At 44.8% G+C, this 18,149-nt stretch overlaps 1 protein-coding gene across 8 annotated transcripts in view; it reads right to left on the bottom strand.

The window, feature by feature from the left end:
• Positions 1-18,149, bottom strand: part of CLYBL (citrate lyase beta like) — a 260,495-nt gene that overhangs the window by 104,054 nt on the left and 138,292 nt on the right. For all 8 annotated transcript variants that reach the window (XM_021065861.1, XM_021065862.1, XM_021065855.1 and 5 more), the window contains exon 2: positions 307-493. In XM_021065861.1, the coding sequence (XP_020921520.1) occupies positions 307-493 (187 nt within the window). The remainder of the gene's footprint in view (positions 1-306; positions 494-18,149) is intronic.

The raw sequence follows: 18,149 nt of genomic DNA, 5'->3' as shown, positions 1-18,149 counted from the left end.
TCATTTACCCAAACCAGCAAACATCATAGCCAAAATGGATTGAGTATGTACCTCTTTATCTACACAACACGTAGTCACACATACTGCAGGTCATGATTTTAAATATATTTTGGTTGAGTTCTTTCTGTCTTTTGGAGTAAAGAGACACACACACTCAGAACCCACATAAGGACTGGTCAAGAATACATTAGTAACCAGCAGAAGATGCATACAGCACAATCTTTCCAAACAGTGAGCAATGCACTGGGAGACCACCAAGTTTCAATTCACTCTGTTTCCCATCAGAAGGAAAAATCATGCCATTACCTTTTTGTTCACAGCCACACCATCCTCACAGTCGAGCACCGCACAATCTACATTCAGGGAGGGAATCTTCTTTATTTTCTTCTCATCATTTCCAGGTACATAGAGCACTGCCCTCCGGGGAATGTACTTGTGACTGGGTGAGGAACTGTGCCTGAGACTGGACACATCAGTTGCCAGAGATGCTCTCCTGCAGAAGACATAATGAGAGTTAGCCCAGAATAGAATTTATTTACCAATTTTTGAAAAACCTTATTTTAATGCAAAATTTAAAACATGGATTATTTTTCTTTAATTATAGCATAACACAATCATACATAACAACTAGAAAAATAATAATGGAAATAATCAAGAAATATTGCCACTTTAGCTGAGGTTTAAGTAATATTTAACACCGTTTACTGGCAAAACCTTTGAGAAAAGGAGGAGGGCGTACCTATTTCTTTTTGGAAAAATACTTCCAGCATTAATATACTGTCCAGGTAGCATCCACAGAGGAAAAGGAAAGAAATTTATACCCAAAAGGTCGTAAAGAACAATACTATCTACAATTACATGAAAGTAAAACATAGAAAATGAACAATCTATGTAGGCATTAGTCTATGGCTCTCTCCCTGACAACGAGTCTTTGTAAGTAGACAAATATGTGATTCAAGTTCAGTTTTAAGAACAGACAAGGATGACTGGCCACTTCATAAGTCAGAAGAAGGGACAGTCAAAGGGAAAAGACCATTCCTAGCTCTGTAATTATAGGCAACTTGATTCCTGGAAAGTTCAGATTACCCATCTGTAAAAATAATACTCATTCTGCAGGTTGTGGAGAAGATTATGTTAAAGGAAGTAATGCACATGAAGTGATCAGCCAGAACCTGGGGGTCATCGGGGTGATGTGGTGGGGGGTGTGGCAGGAAAAGCAGCCACTGCTACTGTTCCCACGGGAGAATTCTGGCCAGGGGCAGCCCTGCCTGCTGCTGAACTCTGCTCTCTCCTCCCCTCTCCTATTGTACTAAGTGTAGCCTCTGGTGGAGCGGGCAGCTCCTTTGGCTCATGGCAGCCCTTGCCCCTAACCTAGTCCATAGCTCTGTCCTGTGGGAACCATGTTTTAGTCCATGATACATGGCAAACGAAGATAAAATCAGCTTTCATAATCAAGACGTGACATAATTTGAGGCACCCTCTGTGAAATGAAAATGCAGAGCCCTTTGTTCAAAACCTATTAGGATTTTCATAATGCTGACAAGAGAACATCCCACAAAGCACCAGACCCTTCTACGCACAGGGCCATCGGTGACCTTGAGAGTCACCCATCCATGAAACCAGCCTGCCCCTTATAGATGGGAGCTATACATCATGAAATCCCAGTTAAGGAAAGGTTAAAACCCCAGCAAAGTGGCCACACTTTGCTGGGGTAAAAGGCATCATCCTTTCAAAAATGCACCAGCTGTACTCTTCTTCTTGAAAGCTCTTGACATTTGGTAGTTATCCTAAATTAATGCCATCAAACAGTTGACATGGTTGGAACATTTTACCATGATTAGTATGCCCTGTGACAATGTATCTCAAGAAAAACCAGTTATCTCTTTGGTGGCCTACCAACTGCCCTGGAAGAGATTCTTTCTTATAGCTAATCTTAATAAAATCTAAAACTTGAGTTCTAGTCTTATTTTTCCACAACATAAGCATTGTGCTATGTGAAGTATGGTGAGAAACAGGTGGATTTTTAAGGTGTATATGTCTTACAAGACATTTTTAAACATGGTTAATTAATGTATTCATGTACTTATTTATTTATTTTTAATTGGCTGTGCTCCCAGTGTGCGGAAGTTCCCTGACCAGGTATGGAACCCAAGCTTCAGCAGTGACCCACACCGCTGCAGTGACAACGCTGGATCCTTAACACACTGCACCACAGGAGAATGCTCAAGACATTTTATTTAATATAAAATACGTTGTGACCAGATAAGTGAAGAATGCCCAAAGTATCTGTCATCATTTTATATTGACTGAAAATATCCAGTTTTTTTTTTTTTGCTTTTTAGGGCCGAAGCAACCCCAGATCCAAGCCATGTCTGTGACCTGCACCACAGCTCACAGCAATGACGGATCCTTAACCTACTGAGAGAGGCCAGCGATCAAACCCACAACCTCATGGTTCCTAGTTGGATTCGTTTCTGCTGCTCCATGACAGGAACTCCTGGTTTATCTTTAGAAAGGGAGAAAATATAATGATGTAACAGCACTAATCCTGTTTTACTTATTTGCACTGAACACCAGAATTGGCAATATATATATATTTCCTTTAAAATGATAAAAATGGGGAGTTCTCATTGTGGCTCAGCAGAAAAGAAACCTGACTAGTACCCATGAGGATGCAGGTTCCACCTCTGGCCTTGCTCCAGTGGGTTAAGGATTCAGCATTGCCGGGAGCTATGGTGTAGGCCGAAGACCTGGCTCAGATCCTGCGTGGTTGTGGCTGTGGCACAGGCCAGCAACTGTACCTCCAATTGGCCCCCTAGCCTGGGGACTTCCAGATGCCACCAGTGCGGCCCTTAAAAAAAAAAAAAAAAAAAAGGCAATAAATACATAAATAAAATGGCAAAAATGCAATTAAAAGAAATAAAATTTTTATTTACCATGAAATGCCTGGGGCAAAAATCACATTTCACCAGGATTCTTTTGAACATGTAAAAGCCAGAGACGTTCATTTAATGAAAACTGAGATTCCCTCCACGTGAAATAGCTTCTCACCACCAATGTAGTGTCTATGCCACACCACCTGACTCTCAACGTCTGAGCCACTCAGGTCATTTGCAGCAAGACAAGTCACACCACTGTCACTTGCTAAGCACTAGAGCAAACCATTCCTAAGATGTTTTTATGATATATAATTTTTTAACCAAATGATATTTTTAAAAAGTCTGCCACTGTTAAAGATGCTTCTAGTTTCTCAGATAAACTCTTCTGTAATCATTAAAACTTGGTTTTCTTCATATCATCCCCTGCTCAAAAACTGCCAGGAGCTCCCCATCACCTACAAGATTAAGCTCGGTCTCAGCTGATAGTCTTTTTCTCAATTTGTACCCCACTATGCCCGTGCTACAGCTATCCGCCCTAAGAAAATTAGATTATGACCGTCTCTCCACAATACGTCGTATTGTTTCCACTGTTCCTTTGCTTCTGATGGAAAGCACTTTCACTCAGTTAATTTGAAACATAACAGGCCTTCAACTCACTTCAAGGTCCACCTGACCACTGAGCCTTTTTTGACCATTCGTCTTTTTTTTTTTTCAGGTCTACACCCAAATCTTTTATTGGGGTGGGGCTGCAGGGTGAGGGGCCTCGTTGGCACTGCTTCCCGAGTCCTGTGGCTTGGTCACATGGGGCAGCTCAGGTGAGCTGGAGAAGGGCTCAATGCACAGGGCCTCAAATGCTTCATCTGCCCAGAAGGTGAGCCCCACAGTGGCTGGGGCCTGAGGCCATGCTGTTTGGCTGGTGAAGCCACCCTTGCCCAAGGTCTTGCCATCATCCTGAAGCCGTCATCCTTATACAGCTTGGAGGATGCCCTCGACAATGCGCTTCAGCTTGAACATGGTGCTCAACTCCTTGGCATCCTTGAAGGTGGTGGTTTTGCAGCACAGGCTCATGAAGAACACGTCCTGGGGGCGGGGAGCCGGTGTGAGCACCATTCATCCTGAAACTTTCTCATCTTTAAACACAGCATTTACCATTCATAACCAAACTAGAACCACCAAAGGATTGGCTCTGCCATCATGGTTAATCAAGGGGCACAAGCTTTCTGGAAAGCCAATGGATACTACAAATCATGAGACTTAAAAAAAGTTCCTTTCCAACAAACAAAGGCCAGGATCAGATGGCTTCACAGGCAAATTCTATGAAACAAATAGAAAAAAGCTAACACCTATTCTTCTGAAACTATTCCAAAAAAGTGCAGAGGAAGGAACACTCCCAAACTCATTCCATGAGGCCACCATCACCCTGATAGCAAAACCAGACAAAGATACCACACAAAAAAAGAAAATCATAGGCCAATATCACTGATGAACATAGTGATATCTTCAATATCCAGAAATCAATCAGTGTGATACACCACATTAACAAACTGAGGAATAAAAACCATATGATTGATCCTCTCAATAGGTGGAGGAAAAGCTTTTGACAAAATCCAATACCCATTTCTGATAAAACCCAGCCAGAAAGTGGGCACAGAAGGAACCGAACTCAACATAATAAAGGGCATACATAACAAACTCACAGCTAACGTCATTCTCAATGGTGAAAAGTTGAAAGAATTTCTGCTGAGATCAGAAACAAGACAAGGATGTCCACTCCCGCCATTACTATCCAACATAGTTTTGGAAATCCTAGCCATGGAAATCAGAGAAGAAAAAGAAATAAAAGGAATCCAAATTGGAAAAGAAGAAGTAAAACTATCGCTGTTTGCAGATGACATGATATTATACCTAGAAAATCCTAAAGACACTATCAGAAAACTGTTGGAGCTCATCAATGAATTTGGCAAAGTCACAGGGTACGAAATTATTGCACAGAAATCGACTGTATTTCTACATACTAACGATGAAAGATCAGAAAGAGAAATTACCATCACATCAAAAAGAATAAAATACTTAGGAATAAACCTAGCTAAAGAGACAAAAGACCTGTACTCTGAAAACTGTAAGACACTAATGAAAGAAATCAAAGATGACACAGATGGAAACATACCATGCTTTTGGATTGGAAGAACCAATATTATCAAAATGACTGTACTACCCAAGGCAATCTATAGATTCAATGCAATCCCTACCAAACTAGCAAGAACATGTTTCACAGAACTAGAATAAAATATTTTAAAGTTTGTTTAGAAGCACAAAAGACCCAGAATAGCCAAATCCATCCTGAGAAAGAAAAATGGAGCTAGAATCAGGCTCCCTGACTTCAGACTACACTACAAAGCTACAGCCATCAAAATAATATGGTACCATCACAAAATTAGACACACAGATCAGTGGAACAGTATAGAGAGCCCATAATTAAACCCATGCACCTATAGTCAACTAATCTATGACAAAGAAGGCAAGAATATACAATGGAAAAAAGACAGTCCCTTCAGTAAGTGGTGCTGGGAAAACTGGACAGCTGTGTGTAAAAGAATGAAATTAGGAGCTCCTGCCATGGCGTGGCAGAAACGAATCCGACTAGGAACCATGAGGTTGCGGGTTTGATCCCTGGCTTTGCTCAGTGGGTTAAGGATCTGGCGTTGCTGTGAGCTGTGGTGTAGGTTGCAGATGCGGCTCAGATCTGGCATTGCTGTGGCTGTGGCGTAGGTCAGCAGCTGTAGCTCTGGTAAGACCCCTAGCCTGGGAATCTCCATATGCCGTGAGTGTGGCCCTAAAAAGACAAAAGCCAAAAGAAAAAAAAAAAAAAGGAATGAAATTAGAACACTTCCTAACACCATACACAAAAATAAACTTAAAATGGATTAAAGTCATAAATATAAGACTGGATACTATAAAACTTAGAGGAAAACACAGGCTGAACATTCTTTGACATAAACCACAGCAGTATCTTCTCAGACCCACCTCCTAATGACAATAACAAAAATAAACAAATGGGACCTAATTAAACTTAAAAGTTTCTGCACAGCAAAGGAAACCCTAACCAAAATGAAAAGACAACCCATAGAATGGGAGAAAGTATTTGCAAAAGAAGCAACGAGGGATTAACCTCCAAAATTTATAAATACCTCCTGCAGCTCAATACCATCAAAAAAATGGGCATAAGATCTAAACAGACAATTCTCTGAAGAAGACACACAGATACCAAAAAAACACATAAAAAGATGCTCAACATCACTCATTATCAGAGAAATGCAAATCAAAACTATGAGGTACCATCTTATATCAGCCAGAACGGCCATCATCAAAAAGTCTACAAACAATAAATGCTGGAGAGGGTGTGGATTAAAGGGAACCTTCTCACACTGTTGGTTGGAATGTAAATTGGTGCAACCACTGTGGAAAACAGTATGGAGATTCCTCAGAAAACTAAAAATAGAATTACCATTTGACCCAGTAATCCCACTCCTGGGCATCTATCCAGAGAAAACAATGACTCAAGATACATGGGAGTTCCCATTGTGGTGCAGTGGAAACCAATCCAACTAGTATCCATGAGGATGCGGGTTCGATTCCTGGCCTTGTTCCATGAGTCAGCAATCTGGTGTTAGCAGTGAACTGTGGTGTGGGTTGCAGACGTGGCTCAGATCCTGAGTTGCTGTGGCTGTGGTATAGGCCAGCAGCTGTAGCTCCTATTCAATCCCTAACCTGGGAACTTCCATATGCTGAAAGTGTGGCCCTAAAAAGCAAAAAAAAAAAAAAAAAAAAAAAAAAAAAAAAAAAAAAAAAAGAGAGAGAGAGAGAGAGAGAGAGAAAGAAAAAGAAGAAAAGAAATGTACTCCAATGCTCACTGTAGCACTATATACAATAGCCAAGACATGGAAGCAGCTTAAATGCCCACTGACAGAGGAGTGGATAAATAAGACATGGTACATATACACAATGGAATATTACTTAGCCATTAAAAGGAAAGAAATAATGATATCTGCAGCAACATGGATAGACCTAGAAATTATTATGCTAAGTGAAGTTAGACAGTGAGACACCAACGTTGTATGCTGTCACCTACATGTGGAATCTAAACAAAGGTCACAAGGAACTTCTTTGCAGAACAGATACTGATTTGGAGACTTTGAAAAACGTATGGTTTCCAAAGGAGACAGGTTGGGGGTTGGGGATGGGCCAGGGATTTGGGATGGAAATGCTATAAAATTGGGTTGTGATGATCATTGTACAACCATAAATGTAATAAAATTCACTGAGTTAAAAGTTCCTGCTTTTTGAACCGGTAATTGCAAGTAATTTGACTCAACTCCTTTTGGGAATTGTTACAGACTAAGTGTTTGTGTGCCCCCAGAATTCATATGTTGAAACATGATCCTCAATATGATGGCATTTGGAGCTGGGGTATCTGGGAGGTGATTGAGTCATAAGGGCAGGACCCAACGGATTAGTGCCATTGTGAAAGAGACACCAGAGAGCTTCGAGCCCCTTCTGTCACTTGGGGATACAGTGAAAAGACTGACAATGATGAACCAGGACACCCAATCTGCCAGAACATTGATCTTGGGCTCCCCAGCCTCCAGGACTGTGAAAAAATAAATTTCTATTGTTTACAAGCCACCCAGTCCATGGCATTCCATTATAGCAGCCCAAATGGATTAAGACAGGAATCTATCTTAAGAAAATGATCAGAAGTAAAACTATATATATATAAAATAATATTAAGAATTGAAAACAACCTTTAGGTCTAACAGTAGGATGAATTACAGTACTTACATACAATGGGATATTATGCCATCACTAAAAATAGTATTTATAAAAATATCTAATGTTATATGAAGATTGTTCTTTTTTTTTTTTTTTTGTCTTTCTGTTTTTTCAGGGCCGCACCTACGGTACATAGAAGTTCCCAGGCCAGGGGTCTAGTTGGAGCTGTAGCCACCAGCCTACACCACAGCCACAGCAACGCCAGATCCAAGCTGAGTCTGCGACCTGCACCACAGCTCACAGCAACGCTGGATTCTTAACCCACAGAGCAAGGCCAGGGATCGAACCCGCATCCTCATGGTTCCTAGTCGGATTCTTTAACCACTGAGCCACAACGGGAACTCCCAAGATTGTTCTTTTTTTTTTTGGTCTTTTTGCCACTTCTTGGGCCACTCCCGCAGCATATGGAGGTTCCCAGGCTAGGGGTGGAATCGGAGCTGTAGCCACCGGCCTACGCCAGAGCCACAGCAAAGCAGGATCTGAGCCGCATCTGCAACCTACACCACAGCTCACGGCAACACTGGATCCTTAACCCACTGAGCAAGGCCAGGGATTGAACCCGCCAACCTCATGGTTCCTAGTCGGATTCATTAACCACTGAGCCATGACGGGAACTCCTGAAGACTGTTCTTTTTAAACAAAGAGTACAAAATTATACATGCAATAACATTTCAACTTTATAAAATACAAAGAAAAATATCTAGAAGGAAATACAGCAAAATGTTATTAGAGATACCCCTGAACTGTAGAATTTGGGATTAAGGTTTTTCTGCTTCTGCACACCTTTTTCCTATTTTGCACATTTGCCGGGAAGAGCATCCCTTAAAAAAAAAAAAAAGCCTTTTATAATTGGCTTAAAACAAACTAATAAAATCATTTAAGGGGTCTCAAATGGCAGCAGAACACAGTGGAAGGTATAAGAACCATGTATATGAAATTGCTGACATCTGACAATTTCAACCTATAAAAATGTTAATTTTATGTGATTCAAACCAGTATTGTGAATGGCAGTCAGAACCAATGGGGTGAGAAGCAAGCACGAAGTATCAATTTCCTCTTGGGTGAGGAGCACCGTAATAGCAACCTCACATGGGGAGCGCTCACCACAGGCAGTAAAGCTGCAAGTGCACACACAGCTCTTGGATCATCTGACACTATCACCCACAGCCCGGCATCAGGAATCTTGTTGGACACAAGCAGCCTCAATTACATCTTAAGCTCACTGAAGGAGGGGCCGTCTTAGGTCTCCCCCACTACTTAGCACAGAATCTTGAACAGAAGAGGCACACAATTCTTGGTATCTTGTTATCCAACCAAAGCCGGCTCTCCAGAGGTGGGTATGTGAGACTCTTCTGCAACCACACTGTCCTGATTCTTGGGAAAGAGGCAAGTCTTAGCGGTGATTTCACGTAGAAGGTCATTTTTATTCCCTCTCTCCTCTGCCACCTTTGGAGCTTTAACCCAAAGCATGACTTGTTGCGTCTTCTCCTTTGTTTACTTCCTCCTTTTCATAAATACAGTTGATGTCCTAGTTTAGGGTCTGGTTCACCTTTACCTCCATGACTGTGGAAGCCTCTTATTTATCCTCACTGCCTCCACGGGGTTCTTTTGTTCGTACATTCAGTGAATGCTTAGCAAGCACCCAATGGGTGACCTGCACTGGGTCTCCACTAGCATACCTGGCGGGCCCCTTTGTGTAAATTAGAAAAAGGTGCCCCCTCGAGCCTGCCAGCAGGTGGAAGGGCAAAGATGTGCCTCCTGCTCCTGAAGCAGCACCTTTGAGGAGTATAGACCAGCTGAAGCCCAGTCCCACCTGTGGCCTTGGCAGGAGCCCTAATCAGGTCACCGCCTGTTCAACGGCATGCAATAGCCCCGACCCGAGGTGTGCTGTGCACCACGGGGAGGCGGCACAAGAGAAACAGGGCATGCCCAGAAGGTCCAGGGAGGAACACCCAGACGATGGCCTGCAGGCAGCTCAGGAAGGCCAAAGGCCAGTACAGAACGAAGCTTCCAGGAGAAAGATCAAAGGCAGCAAAACTGTTTGGAATAAGAAGAAGAAAGGTGCAGAGGGGCTTTGGGCTTCGGGTTCAGTTGTAGACTCTGAGGTCCCAGAGGGAGCTGTCACTGGGCAGGTGGCAGGAGCCTGCTGTGACTTCCCCATCTCCCTCCTCCCATCCTGCTGGCATGTCCTCTCCTTCTCCCACCTCCGGCTGTTTCAAAATCTGTTCCCTACTTGAGTTGTGTTCAGCACTGGCTACTGTGTATGAATACAACTGCAGTGGGTGCAAGATCTAACATTTTATTCTATCTTACATATTTGGATTTAGAGCCTCTTGATAGTCAACATGTAAATATATTCAAACAATATGCAAAACAGGGCCGTAAGAGGAGATGAAAAAAATCTGGTAGCCTTATGGTGAGTTCTCTCTGTAGAGGAACCTTCTTTTAGAAAGACAACCCTTGGCAGGTCCAGGGGTTCTTCTGGTAGGAGGGGGGGTCCCACCTGGCCTTGTTTTGGTCTTCTCCCTTTCCTCCGCCACTTGATGCTGTGTGTTAGCCGTTTACATCACAGGAGGCATAGCTAGGCTCTAATGCTCCTGCAGTTCTCCCCCTGGGCTTTAATGTAACCATCACCTAGAGAGGCTTTTAAAAATTGTCAAATTCTGGACCCTACCCAGTGCGATCTAATTAAATTCACTGGTAGTAGGGCCCAGACTTAGTATATAGATGTTTCTATTTTTTTTTTTTTTTAGCTCTCTAGGTCTTTGCCGCCTAAGTGAGGTGCTGCCCAGACCAGCACCAATGTCTCCTATCTGCTCTCATGTGAGACTCTCCCATCTCTCATGGGAGCATCTACCCTCACCACATGGGAACGTGTTAGAAATGCAGGGTCTGGGGCCCCCACTCCAGTCCCACTGAATCAGAAGTTGCATATTAACAAATTCCCAGGAGATGCCTTCAGAATGCTGTTCTCAGCTGACTCACACTTGGGGGCATAGTAGAATCACCCGGGGAGCTTTCAAATATGCCAGCACTAAAGCTCAGTCACAGAAAATTTGAAGCCAATGGTCTGGGGTAAGGCTCTGGAATGTCTAAGGCCCCCCGAGGTGATTCGGATGCACAGCCATGTTGAAGGACCACTGCACATGGGTCCCAATGCGTAGCCACGTCTTATGACCAAACCACCCTGAACACACCTGCTCCAATGTGTAGCCACTGCCTTAATGCAGGAAATGTTGCTGCAATGAAAACTTCTCCTGAGTCATGTACCACCATTATAAACAAGCAGAGGCTGTGAAAGTAATAAGGTCTTCACTGAAAATGCAGCAAACCTGAAAAAAAAATCCATGTTAAAAAAAACCTTTCTGATAAAAAAAGGACACATTGATAGCAATATTCAAAACAGCAGCAATAAGCAACAAAAGTAATGTCCATTTGAGGATATGCAGTTTGGTACGTGACTTCTAACCCAAGTTGGTGATTTCCTTACTTAGCTGATAGCTACTACCGAGGTCTTTATTTGGCTGCACATTATAATCACCTGGAGAATTTAGAAAAAGAAAAACCCCAGGCCACACTCCAACCCAATTTAATCAGTCTTGTGAGTCCCAGGCAACAGTGTTTCTTTAAATGTCTAAGGAGCCTCCAAGGTGCAGCCAAGGATGAGAACCATGTATAGGGTTTGCAGGTACTGCCAAAATGTCTTACTGACCCTAGAAAGGATCTGGGGTTGTTGGACTTTAAGGCATGTGATCCTACCATCTTTAAGCAGGGGAGCTGGGTACCAATTAGGCAACTTTCCGATAATGAAGTGACGGGAACGATAACTTCGAGCGGAATGGCAGTTCTCCTTGCCTGTAAATTGTGACGCTCTACACCCCCACCCACTGAACCAGCAGCCATCACATCACAGCAAGGTTTGGAAGTGGGGGGTGGGGGCGGTAGAACACCAATAAGTCCTGCTTGAGCTTGGAGGTCAAACTAGATTCTTTTTTTTTTTTTTTTTTTTTTGTCTTTTTGCTATTTCTTTGGGCCGCTCCCGCGGCATATGGAGATTCCCAGGCTAGGGGTCACATCGGAGCTGTAGCCACTGGCCTAGGCCAGAGCCACAGCAACGCAGGATCCGAGCTGCGTCTGCAACCTACACCACAGCTCACCGCAACGCCGGATCGTTAACCCACTGAGCAGGGGCAGGGACCGAACCCGCAACCTGATGGTTCCTAGTCGGATTCGTTAACCACTGCGCCACGACGGGAACTCCCAAACTAGATTCTTAGATCAAGTCCTGTGAAGGCAAGTCAGCTAATTTCCAGCCACTTGAGAGTCAGAACCTCAAGCTCCCAGGAGACAGAGTGAGCAAGCAGAGGTAGGGTGAGGGGGTAAAGTACAGGAAGTCCTTGCCAGCAGCAGGATGAAGCCCTTCGGATGCTGAGGGAAGCTTGCAAAGGGATGAGTGATGGAAGTGGGGAGGATTGTGCCTGGCCCCCTGCTCTTTAGGAACTTTCTATGTGTCTTCTGCAGTAAGGGAGATAGCTCCAAGGCGAGAAAACGCTGCAGCTTTATGCAACCTGCAAGCCCCAAGGGAACTGAATAGTTGCATCAGAAGAGTCTTTCTGAAGCCAACACTAGGGCCTCCTATTATACTGCTGAATCTTACTGATTTGATGTATTTTCTAAAAAGTCACATTTCCTCTTGGTTGGAGCCAATTTAACTTGAATTTACAGTTTTCACAAAAATCACACGATCGTCAATAGATGCCCCCCAAAAGCATTTGACAAAACCTTTTATGATAAAAAACACTCAACAGCTAGATATAAAGGGGGGAGTTCCCGTCGTGGCGCAGTGGTTAACGAATCCGACTAGGAACCATGAGGTTGCGGGTTCGGTCCCTGCCCTTGCTCAGTGGGTTAACGATCCGGCGTTGCCGTGAGCTGTGGTGTAGGTTGCAGACGAGGCTCGGATCCCGCGTTGCTGTGGCTCTGGCGTAGGCTGGTGGCTACAGCTCCGATTCAGCCCCTAGCCTGGGAACCTCCATATGCCGCGGGAGCGGCCCAAGAAATAGCAACAACAACAACAAAAGACAAAAAAAAAAAAAAAAAAAAAAAGACCTATGTGTGAATGTTCGGAGTTCCCGTCGTGGCGCAGTGGTTAACGAATCCGACTAGGAACCATGAGGTTGTGGGTTCGATCTCTGGCCTCGCTCAGTGGGTTAAGGATCTGGCATTGCCGTGAGCTGTGGTGTAGGTTGCAGACGCGGCTCGGATCCCGCGTTGCTGTGGCTCTGGCGTAGGCCGGTGGCTACAGCTCCGATTCAACCCCTAGCCTGGGAACCTCCATATGCCACGGGAGCGGCCCAAGAAATAGCAACAACAACAAAAAAAAAAAAGACAAAAAGACAAAAAAAAATAAATAAAATAATAGATATAAAGGGGAACCCCCAAATCTTGAGAAAGGACTAAACTGAAGGTGGTAGGACAGAATCCCAAGTTAGTATGGATCCATCCAGCCTCTTGCCAGAGAACCCACCAATGTTCCCGTGACGTTTTACTTGTGAAGTTCTAATGCACTCATATTCCAAGAAGAGCCCTGTGTAACAGCCGCTTTCACAAATGTTAGCCCAGCTCACAGTTGGCCTATTTAACAAAGGTATTTTCACTTAGGTGAAATGTGTTTACATGGCAAGTGGAGTTTTCAAAACAGAAATTGTTTTGATGTTAAATCATATTGCATTCTTGTTAGAAAATTCGACAGGCTTTTCAAAATACAATGTTCAGTTGCGGAAGGGAGGGCTTTATGTCAGCACACACAGGCCAGGAGCCAGGGCCTGTAGGCTAGATGCTGCTTTCAACCCCAGATCTTATTTCAGGTAACTAGTGATCACTAGGGGTCAGCTGCTTGGGAAAAGCACAGAGATAAAGGAAGTCCCTGCAATCCTCAGGCAGGGACCACTCAGCCTGTGGCAGGTGGCAGAGGTGCTGAGGAGTCAGACTCTGCGCAGAGCTGGGGAGATGTGACCACATGGAATCCGGAGGATGGAGCAGCCAGGGAAGACCAGGTGCCCTCCGTGTTCTGGGAACCCCTGTGGGGTCACACTGCCACCTCTCTAAAAGCTACAGGAACATGGCATGAGGAGACCCGTGTCATATTCAGTGAGAGCAGACCTAGCCCTGCTCTCAGGGGGCTGATGCGGATTCTCCTCCAGGACCCCCCTCCTCCCATCTTAAGTCAGAGCACCTTTCCCAGGACCTCGCAGCACCAGGCACTGCAGACCTGCATCGGCTCTGGTGAGGTAGCCAGAAAGGACCAGCAGGGGCTGGAGTTACACCTGCCCTCCTAAGACTGGGGTCAGGTGTGCAGGGGCTGGGAACCCGCATGGCTGAGAGGCCCTTGGGGATTCCACCGTGGGAGGATGCCTGGGATTGCGTATCAGGACCCTGATCCTCGGTCTGGCTCTTGCGATGGTCAGTGTCGCACTGGCTGCTACAGCACTTGGAAGCATGCCCACTGCTTAGCAACTTCTGCTCCTTAGCCTTAACCCCGAGCAGTCAACCTTCAAGCCCAAGTTTGCCAACCCCTTTAGTGATCTAAGGCTGGCCATGCCCTGCTCTGCCTCAGGCTGCCTGCCCAGATTCTCCTCCTCTCCTCTGGCCCAGGCAGCTGAGGCTTCCAAGTGCCCTAAGTCGGGGTTCCACCCAAGTTACAACCAGTGCAGGTAGAGAAGTTTGGCAGAGCCCAGGCAAACATCTCAAACCAGGGCTTTAGGTGGAGCTGAGGGTGGGACTCGGGGTGGCGCCCTCAGCTGATCTCTCTTCCCAAGCAAGCTCCTCTGAAGCCAAGGCCAGGCAGAATGTGCTGATCAAAGCCCAGGGACGCTAGCTGAGGACTCCACATCTTAGCCTTGACCCTGATACTTGACTCTAAGATGCCCTTGCCTTGCCCATGGATGACCCTCAGCCAGCACCACAGGCTGCAAGGCTCAGATGAAAACAGGGAAAGCCAAGGGACTTCCAGGTTGTTCCTCATGCCACATTCATACTATCACTTCATTTAAAAAAATGTATTGATTCTGTAAGTTCTGGGCTTAATACTTTTTTTGAATTATATAAATGAAGACACAATGAAGTACAGAAAAGAATTTGATTCAGGACTTTTCATAGTCAGTTCTTAAATTCAAAACTGAGTTAAAGGAGTTCCCATCATGGCTCAGTGGTTAACGAATCCGACTAGGAACCATGAGGTTGTGGGTTCGATCTCTGGCCTCGCTCAGTGGGTTAAGGATCTGGCATTGCCGTGAGCTGTGGTGTAGGTTGCAGACGCGGCTCGGATCCCGCGTTGCTGTGGCTCTGGCGTAGGCCAGTGGCTACAGCTCTAATTCGACCCCTAGCCTGGGAACCTCCATATGCCACGGGAGCAGCACAAGAAAAGGCAAAAAAGACAATAACAACAACAAAAAAACCAAAAAAAAAAAAAAAAAACCAAAAAAACCTGAGTTAATAAGCAAGTGTAACTACAGTGATGATTTAGGTATAGCACCATTAATTCTAAATCATTTTAGTAAATAATACTATGACGGTTAGTTTTACGTCACCTTGACCAGGCCACAGGGTGGGTACCCAGACATGTGGGTAAACATTATTCTGGGTGCATCTGAAGGTACAGCTGAACGAGACTAATACGTGAGTTAGTAGACCAAGCAAAATCGGGCTGCCTTCCCTTGTGCAGGTGAAGGTACGCATAGCTCAGAAAGGCCAGTCCTTCTCAGAATAAAAAGGAACTCCTCTTCTCCAAGTCCATTGTGGCTGCCTGATGGGAGGGGGAGGGAGTGGGAGGGATCGGGAGCTTGGGCTTATCAGACACAACCTAGAATAGATTTACAAGGAGATCCTGCTGAATAGCATTGAGAACTATGTCTAGAAACTCATGTTGCAACAGAAGAAAGGGTGGGGGAAAAACTGTAACTGCAATGTATACATCTAAGGATAACCTGACCCCCTTGCTGTACAGTGGGAAAATAAAAAAAAAAAAAAAAAAAAAAAGGAACTCCTGCTGCCTGACAGCCTTCCAGATGGGACAGCAGCTTTCTTCCTGCCTTTAGACCGAAACTGAAACATTAGTTCGTCCTGGTTCTCAAGCCTGCCAGCTTTCAGGCTAGAACGTACACCAATGCTCTCCTGGGTCCCCAGCTTCCTGACTGCCAGGAAGAACCCTGAGCAGATGACGCCTATCCATTACTCACAAGATAGTTAACAGAGGTCATTGTGAACCAGGGGCCAAACCCCGTCCTTCGCACAGACCTCACGCTGCACCTCGCCATCCTGACCCAGCAGGGCTGTATGCGCAACTCAGCACCGCGCCCACCCAGAGGGACCGGATACTGGAGCTGAATGAAGGAAAGACGGACTCGGCACTAGATGGGTGGTGGGCTGGCGAGTGTTTCAGGAGCAAGGCCTGCATGTGGCCGTTAGCCGCTGTCCTCAGAAAGCTAGAGGGAGCGCAGGCGAGGTGGTGGCAAAGCTCCTCACACACTTCCTGAGACTCTCTTCTCAAAGGCTGTACTGATTTACACGACCGCCGGCTGCACCTGAGGGTGTCTAGCCAGCCATGTGCTTGTGCCCTCTGCACTCTTCACACCAGGGTTTTGATGGTCCAGGAAAAGAGGCAGGATGCAGTGAGTGGAGGTGGCCCCGGAAACGGGCTGGAGAGCTGAAGCCTGGGGAAAGCTTTATAATGGTCTTATTCGAGCCATGATGAAACAATCTAAAGATCGTGTTAATCCTTCAAGATCGCTATTTCCCTCTTGAGCTGACGTATATTCCATCATTTGACTCCTCTGCCAGTCAAATACTATTTTTTAAATTGTGATAAAATATGTATAACATAAATTTACCATTTTAACCATTTTAAAGCATGCAACTCAGTGGTACTAAGTATATTCCCATGGTCGTGTAACCATCCATCTCCAGAACTTTCCCATCGTCTCAACTGAAACCATGTGCTCATTAAACAATCCCTTCCCCTCGGCCCCTGGAAACCACGATTCTGCCTTCTCTCTCTCTGAATCAGACTTACTCTAAAAACATCAAATAAGTGGAATCATACAGTATCTGTCTTTGGTGACTGGCTTATTTCACTGAGCATAATGTCCACGAAGTTCATCCGTGTAAGGAGCATGTGCCAGAATTCCCTCCCCTTTTAAAGGTGAATGATACTCCACTGCATGGACGTACCTCCTGTTGTTTATCCACTCCTGTGCTGATGGACAGGCTTATCTCCACCTTTTAGCTATCATGAAAAATGCTGCTATGAACAAACATTCTTCAAGATCCTGTGTTCAATTATTTGGGGTGTATCTCCAGAAGTGGAACTGCTGAATGATATGGCAATTCTATGTTTAATTTTTTGAGGACGCACCATATTGCTGCCCATAGTAGCTGTGTCACTTTGCATTTCCACTTAAACATTAAGATATTTTATGCTGGGAGTTCCCGTCGTGGCGCAGTGGTTAACGAATCCGACTAGGAACCATGAGGTTGCGGGTTCGATCCCTGCCCTTGCTCAGTGGGTTAAGGATCCGGTGTTGCCGTGAGCTGTGGTGTAGGTTGCAGACGCGGCTCGGATCCCACGTTGCTGTGGCTCTGGCATAGGCCGGTGGCTACAGCTCCAATTCGACCCCTGGCCTGGGAACCTCCATATGCCGCAGGAGCGGCCCAAGAAATGGTAAAAAGACAAAAAAAAAAAAAAAAGATATTTTATGCTGCATCACGTCCAGTTACCACTAAAGCAGTATTTTGGAACCAAAAAAAAAATCTTCTTTTATATGCCCTTGTCCTTTAGAAAATGCCTCCACAGATTCTAGTAAATTTTGGTAAATTCTAATTTGTTCACAAATATAAGAAATAATAAGAAAACAAAGTATTATTTTGAAATAATACATCAGTAAAAATTCCACTTTGGACACAATACTGAAATGATATGGCCCTTTAAATTCTTTTGAAGCAATTTTTTTTCCTTTTTATGGCCACACCTGCAGCATATAGAAGTTCCCGCCCCAGGGGTCAAATCAAAGCTGCAGGTGCCTGTCTACGCCACAGCCACAGCCATGCCAGATCCGAGCTGCATTTGTGACCTACGCCACAGCTTACAGCAACACCAGATGCTTAACCCACCGAGTGAGGCCAGGGATTGAACTCGCATCCTCATGGACACTATGTTGGGTTTTTAACCTGCTGAGCCACCACAGGAACTCCTTTTAAAGCAATTTTGACTCCAAGAGCTGATAAGGGTTGAAAATAAAAATTTCTCATAGAAAAGTATAGCACGAATTCTATTCTTAAAGGTTCCTCTCTTTGGGGCTGTATCTTCAACCCTTTGAGGGGTTGGAGAGGCGTAAGAGCACCCTGTCACTGCCCACTCTACACATGTGGAATATAAATACTGGG

Source organism: Sus scrofa, chromosome 11, assembly GCF_000003025.6.
Source record: "Sus scrofa isolate TJ Tabasco breed Duroc chromosome 11, Sscrofa11.1, whole genome shotgun sequence".
Taxonomy (NCBI): domain Eukaryota; kingdom Metazoa; phylum Chordata; class Mammalia; order Artiodactyla; family Suidae; genus Sus; species Sus scrofa.
This window is presented reverse-complemented; position numbering and strand designations above follow the sequence as displayed.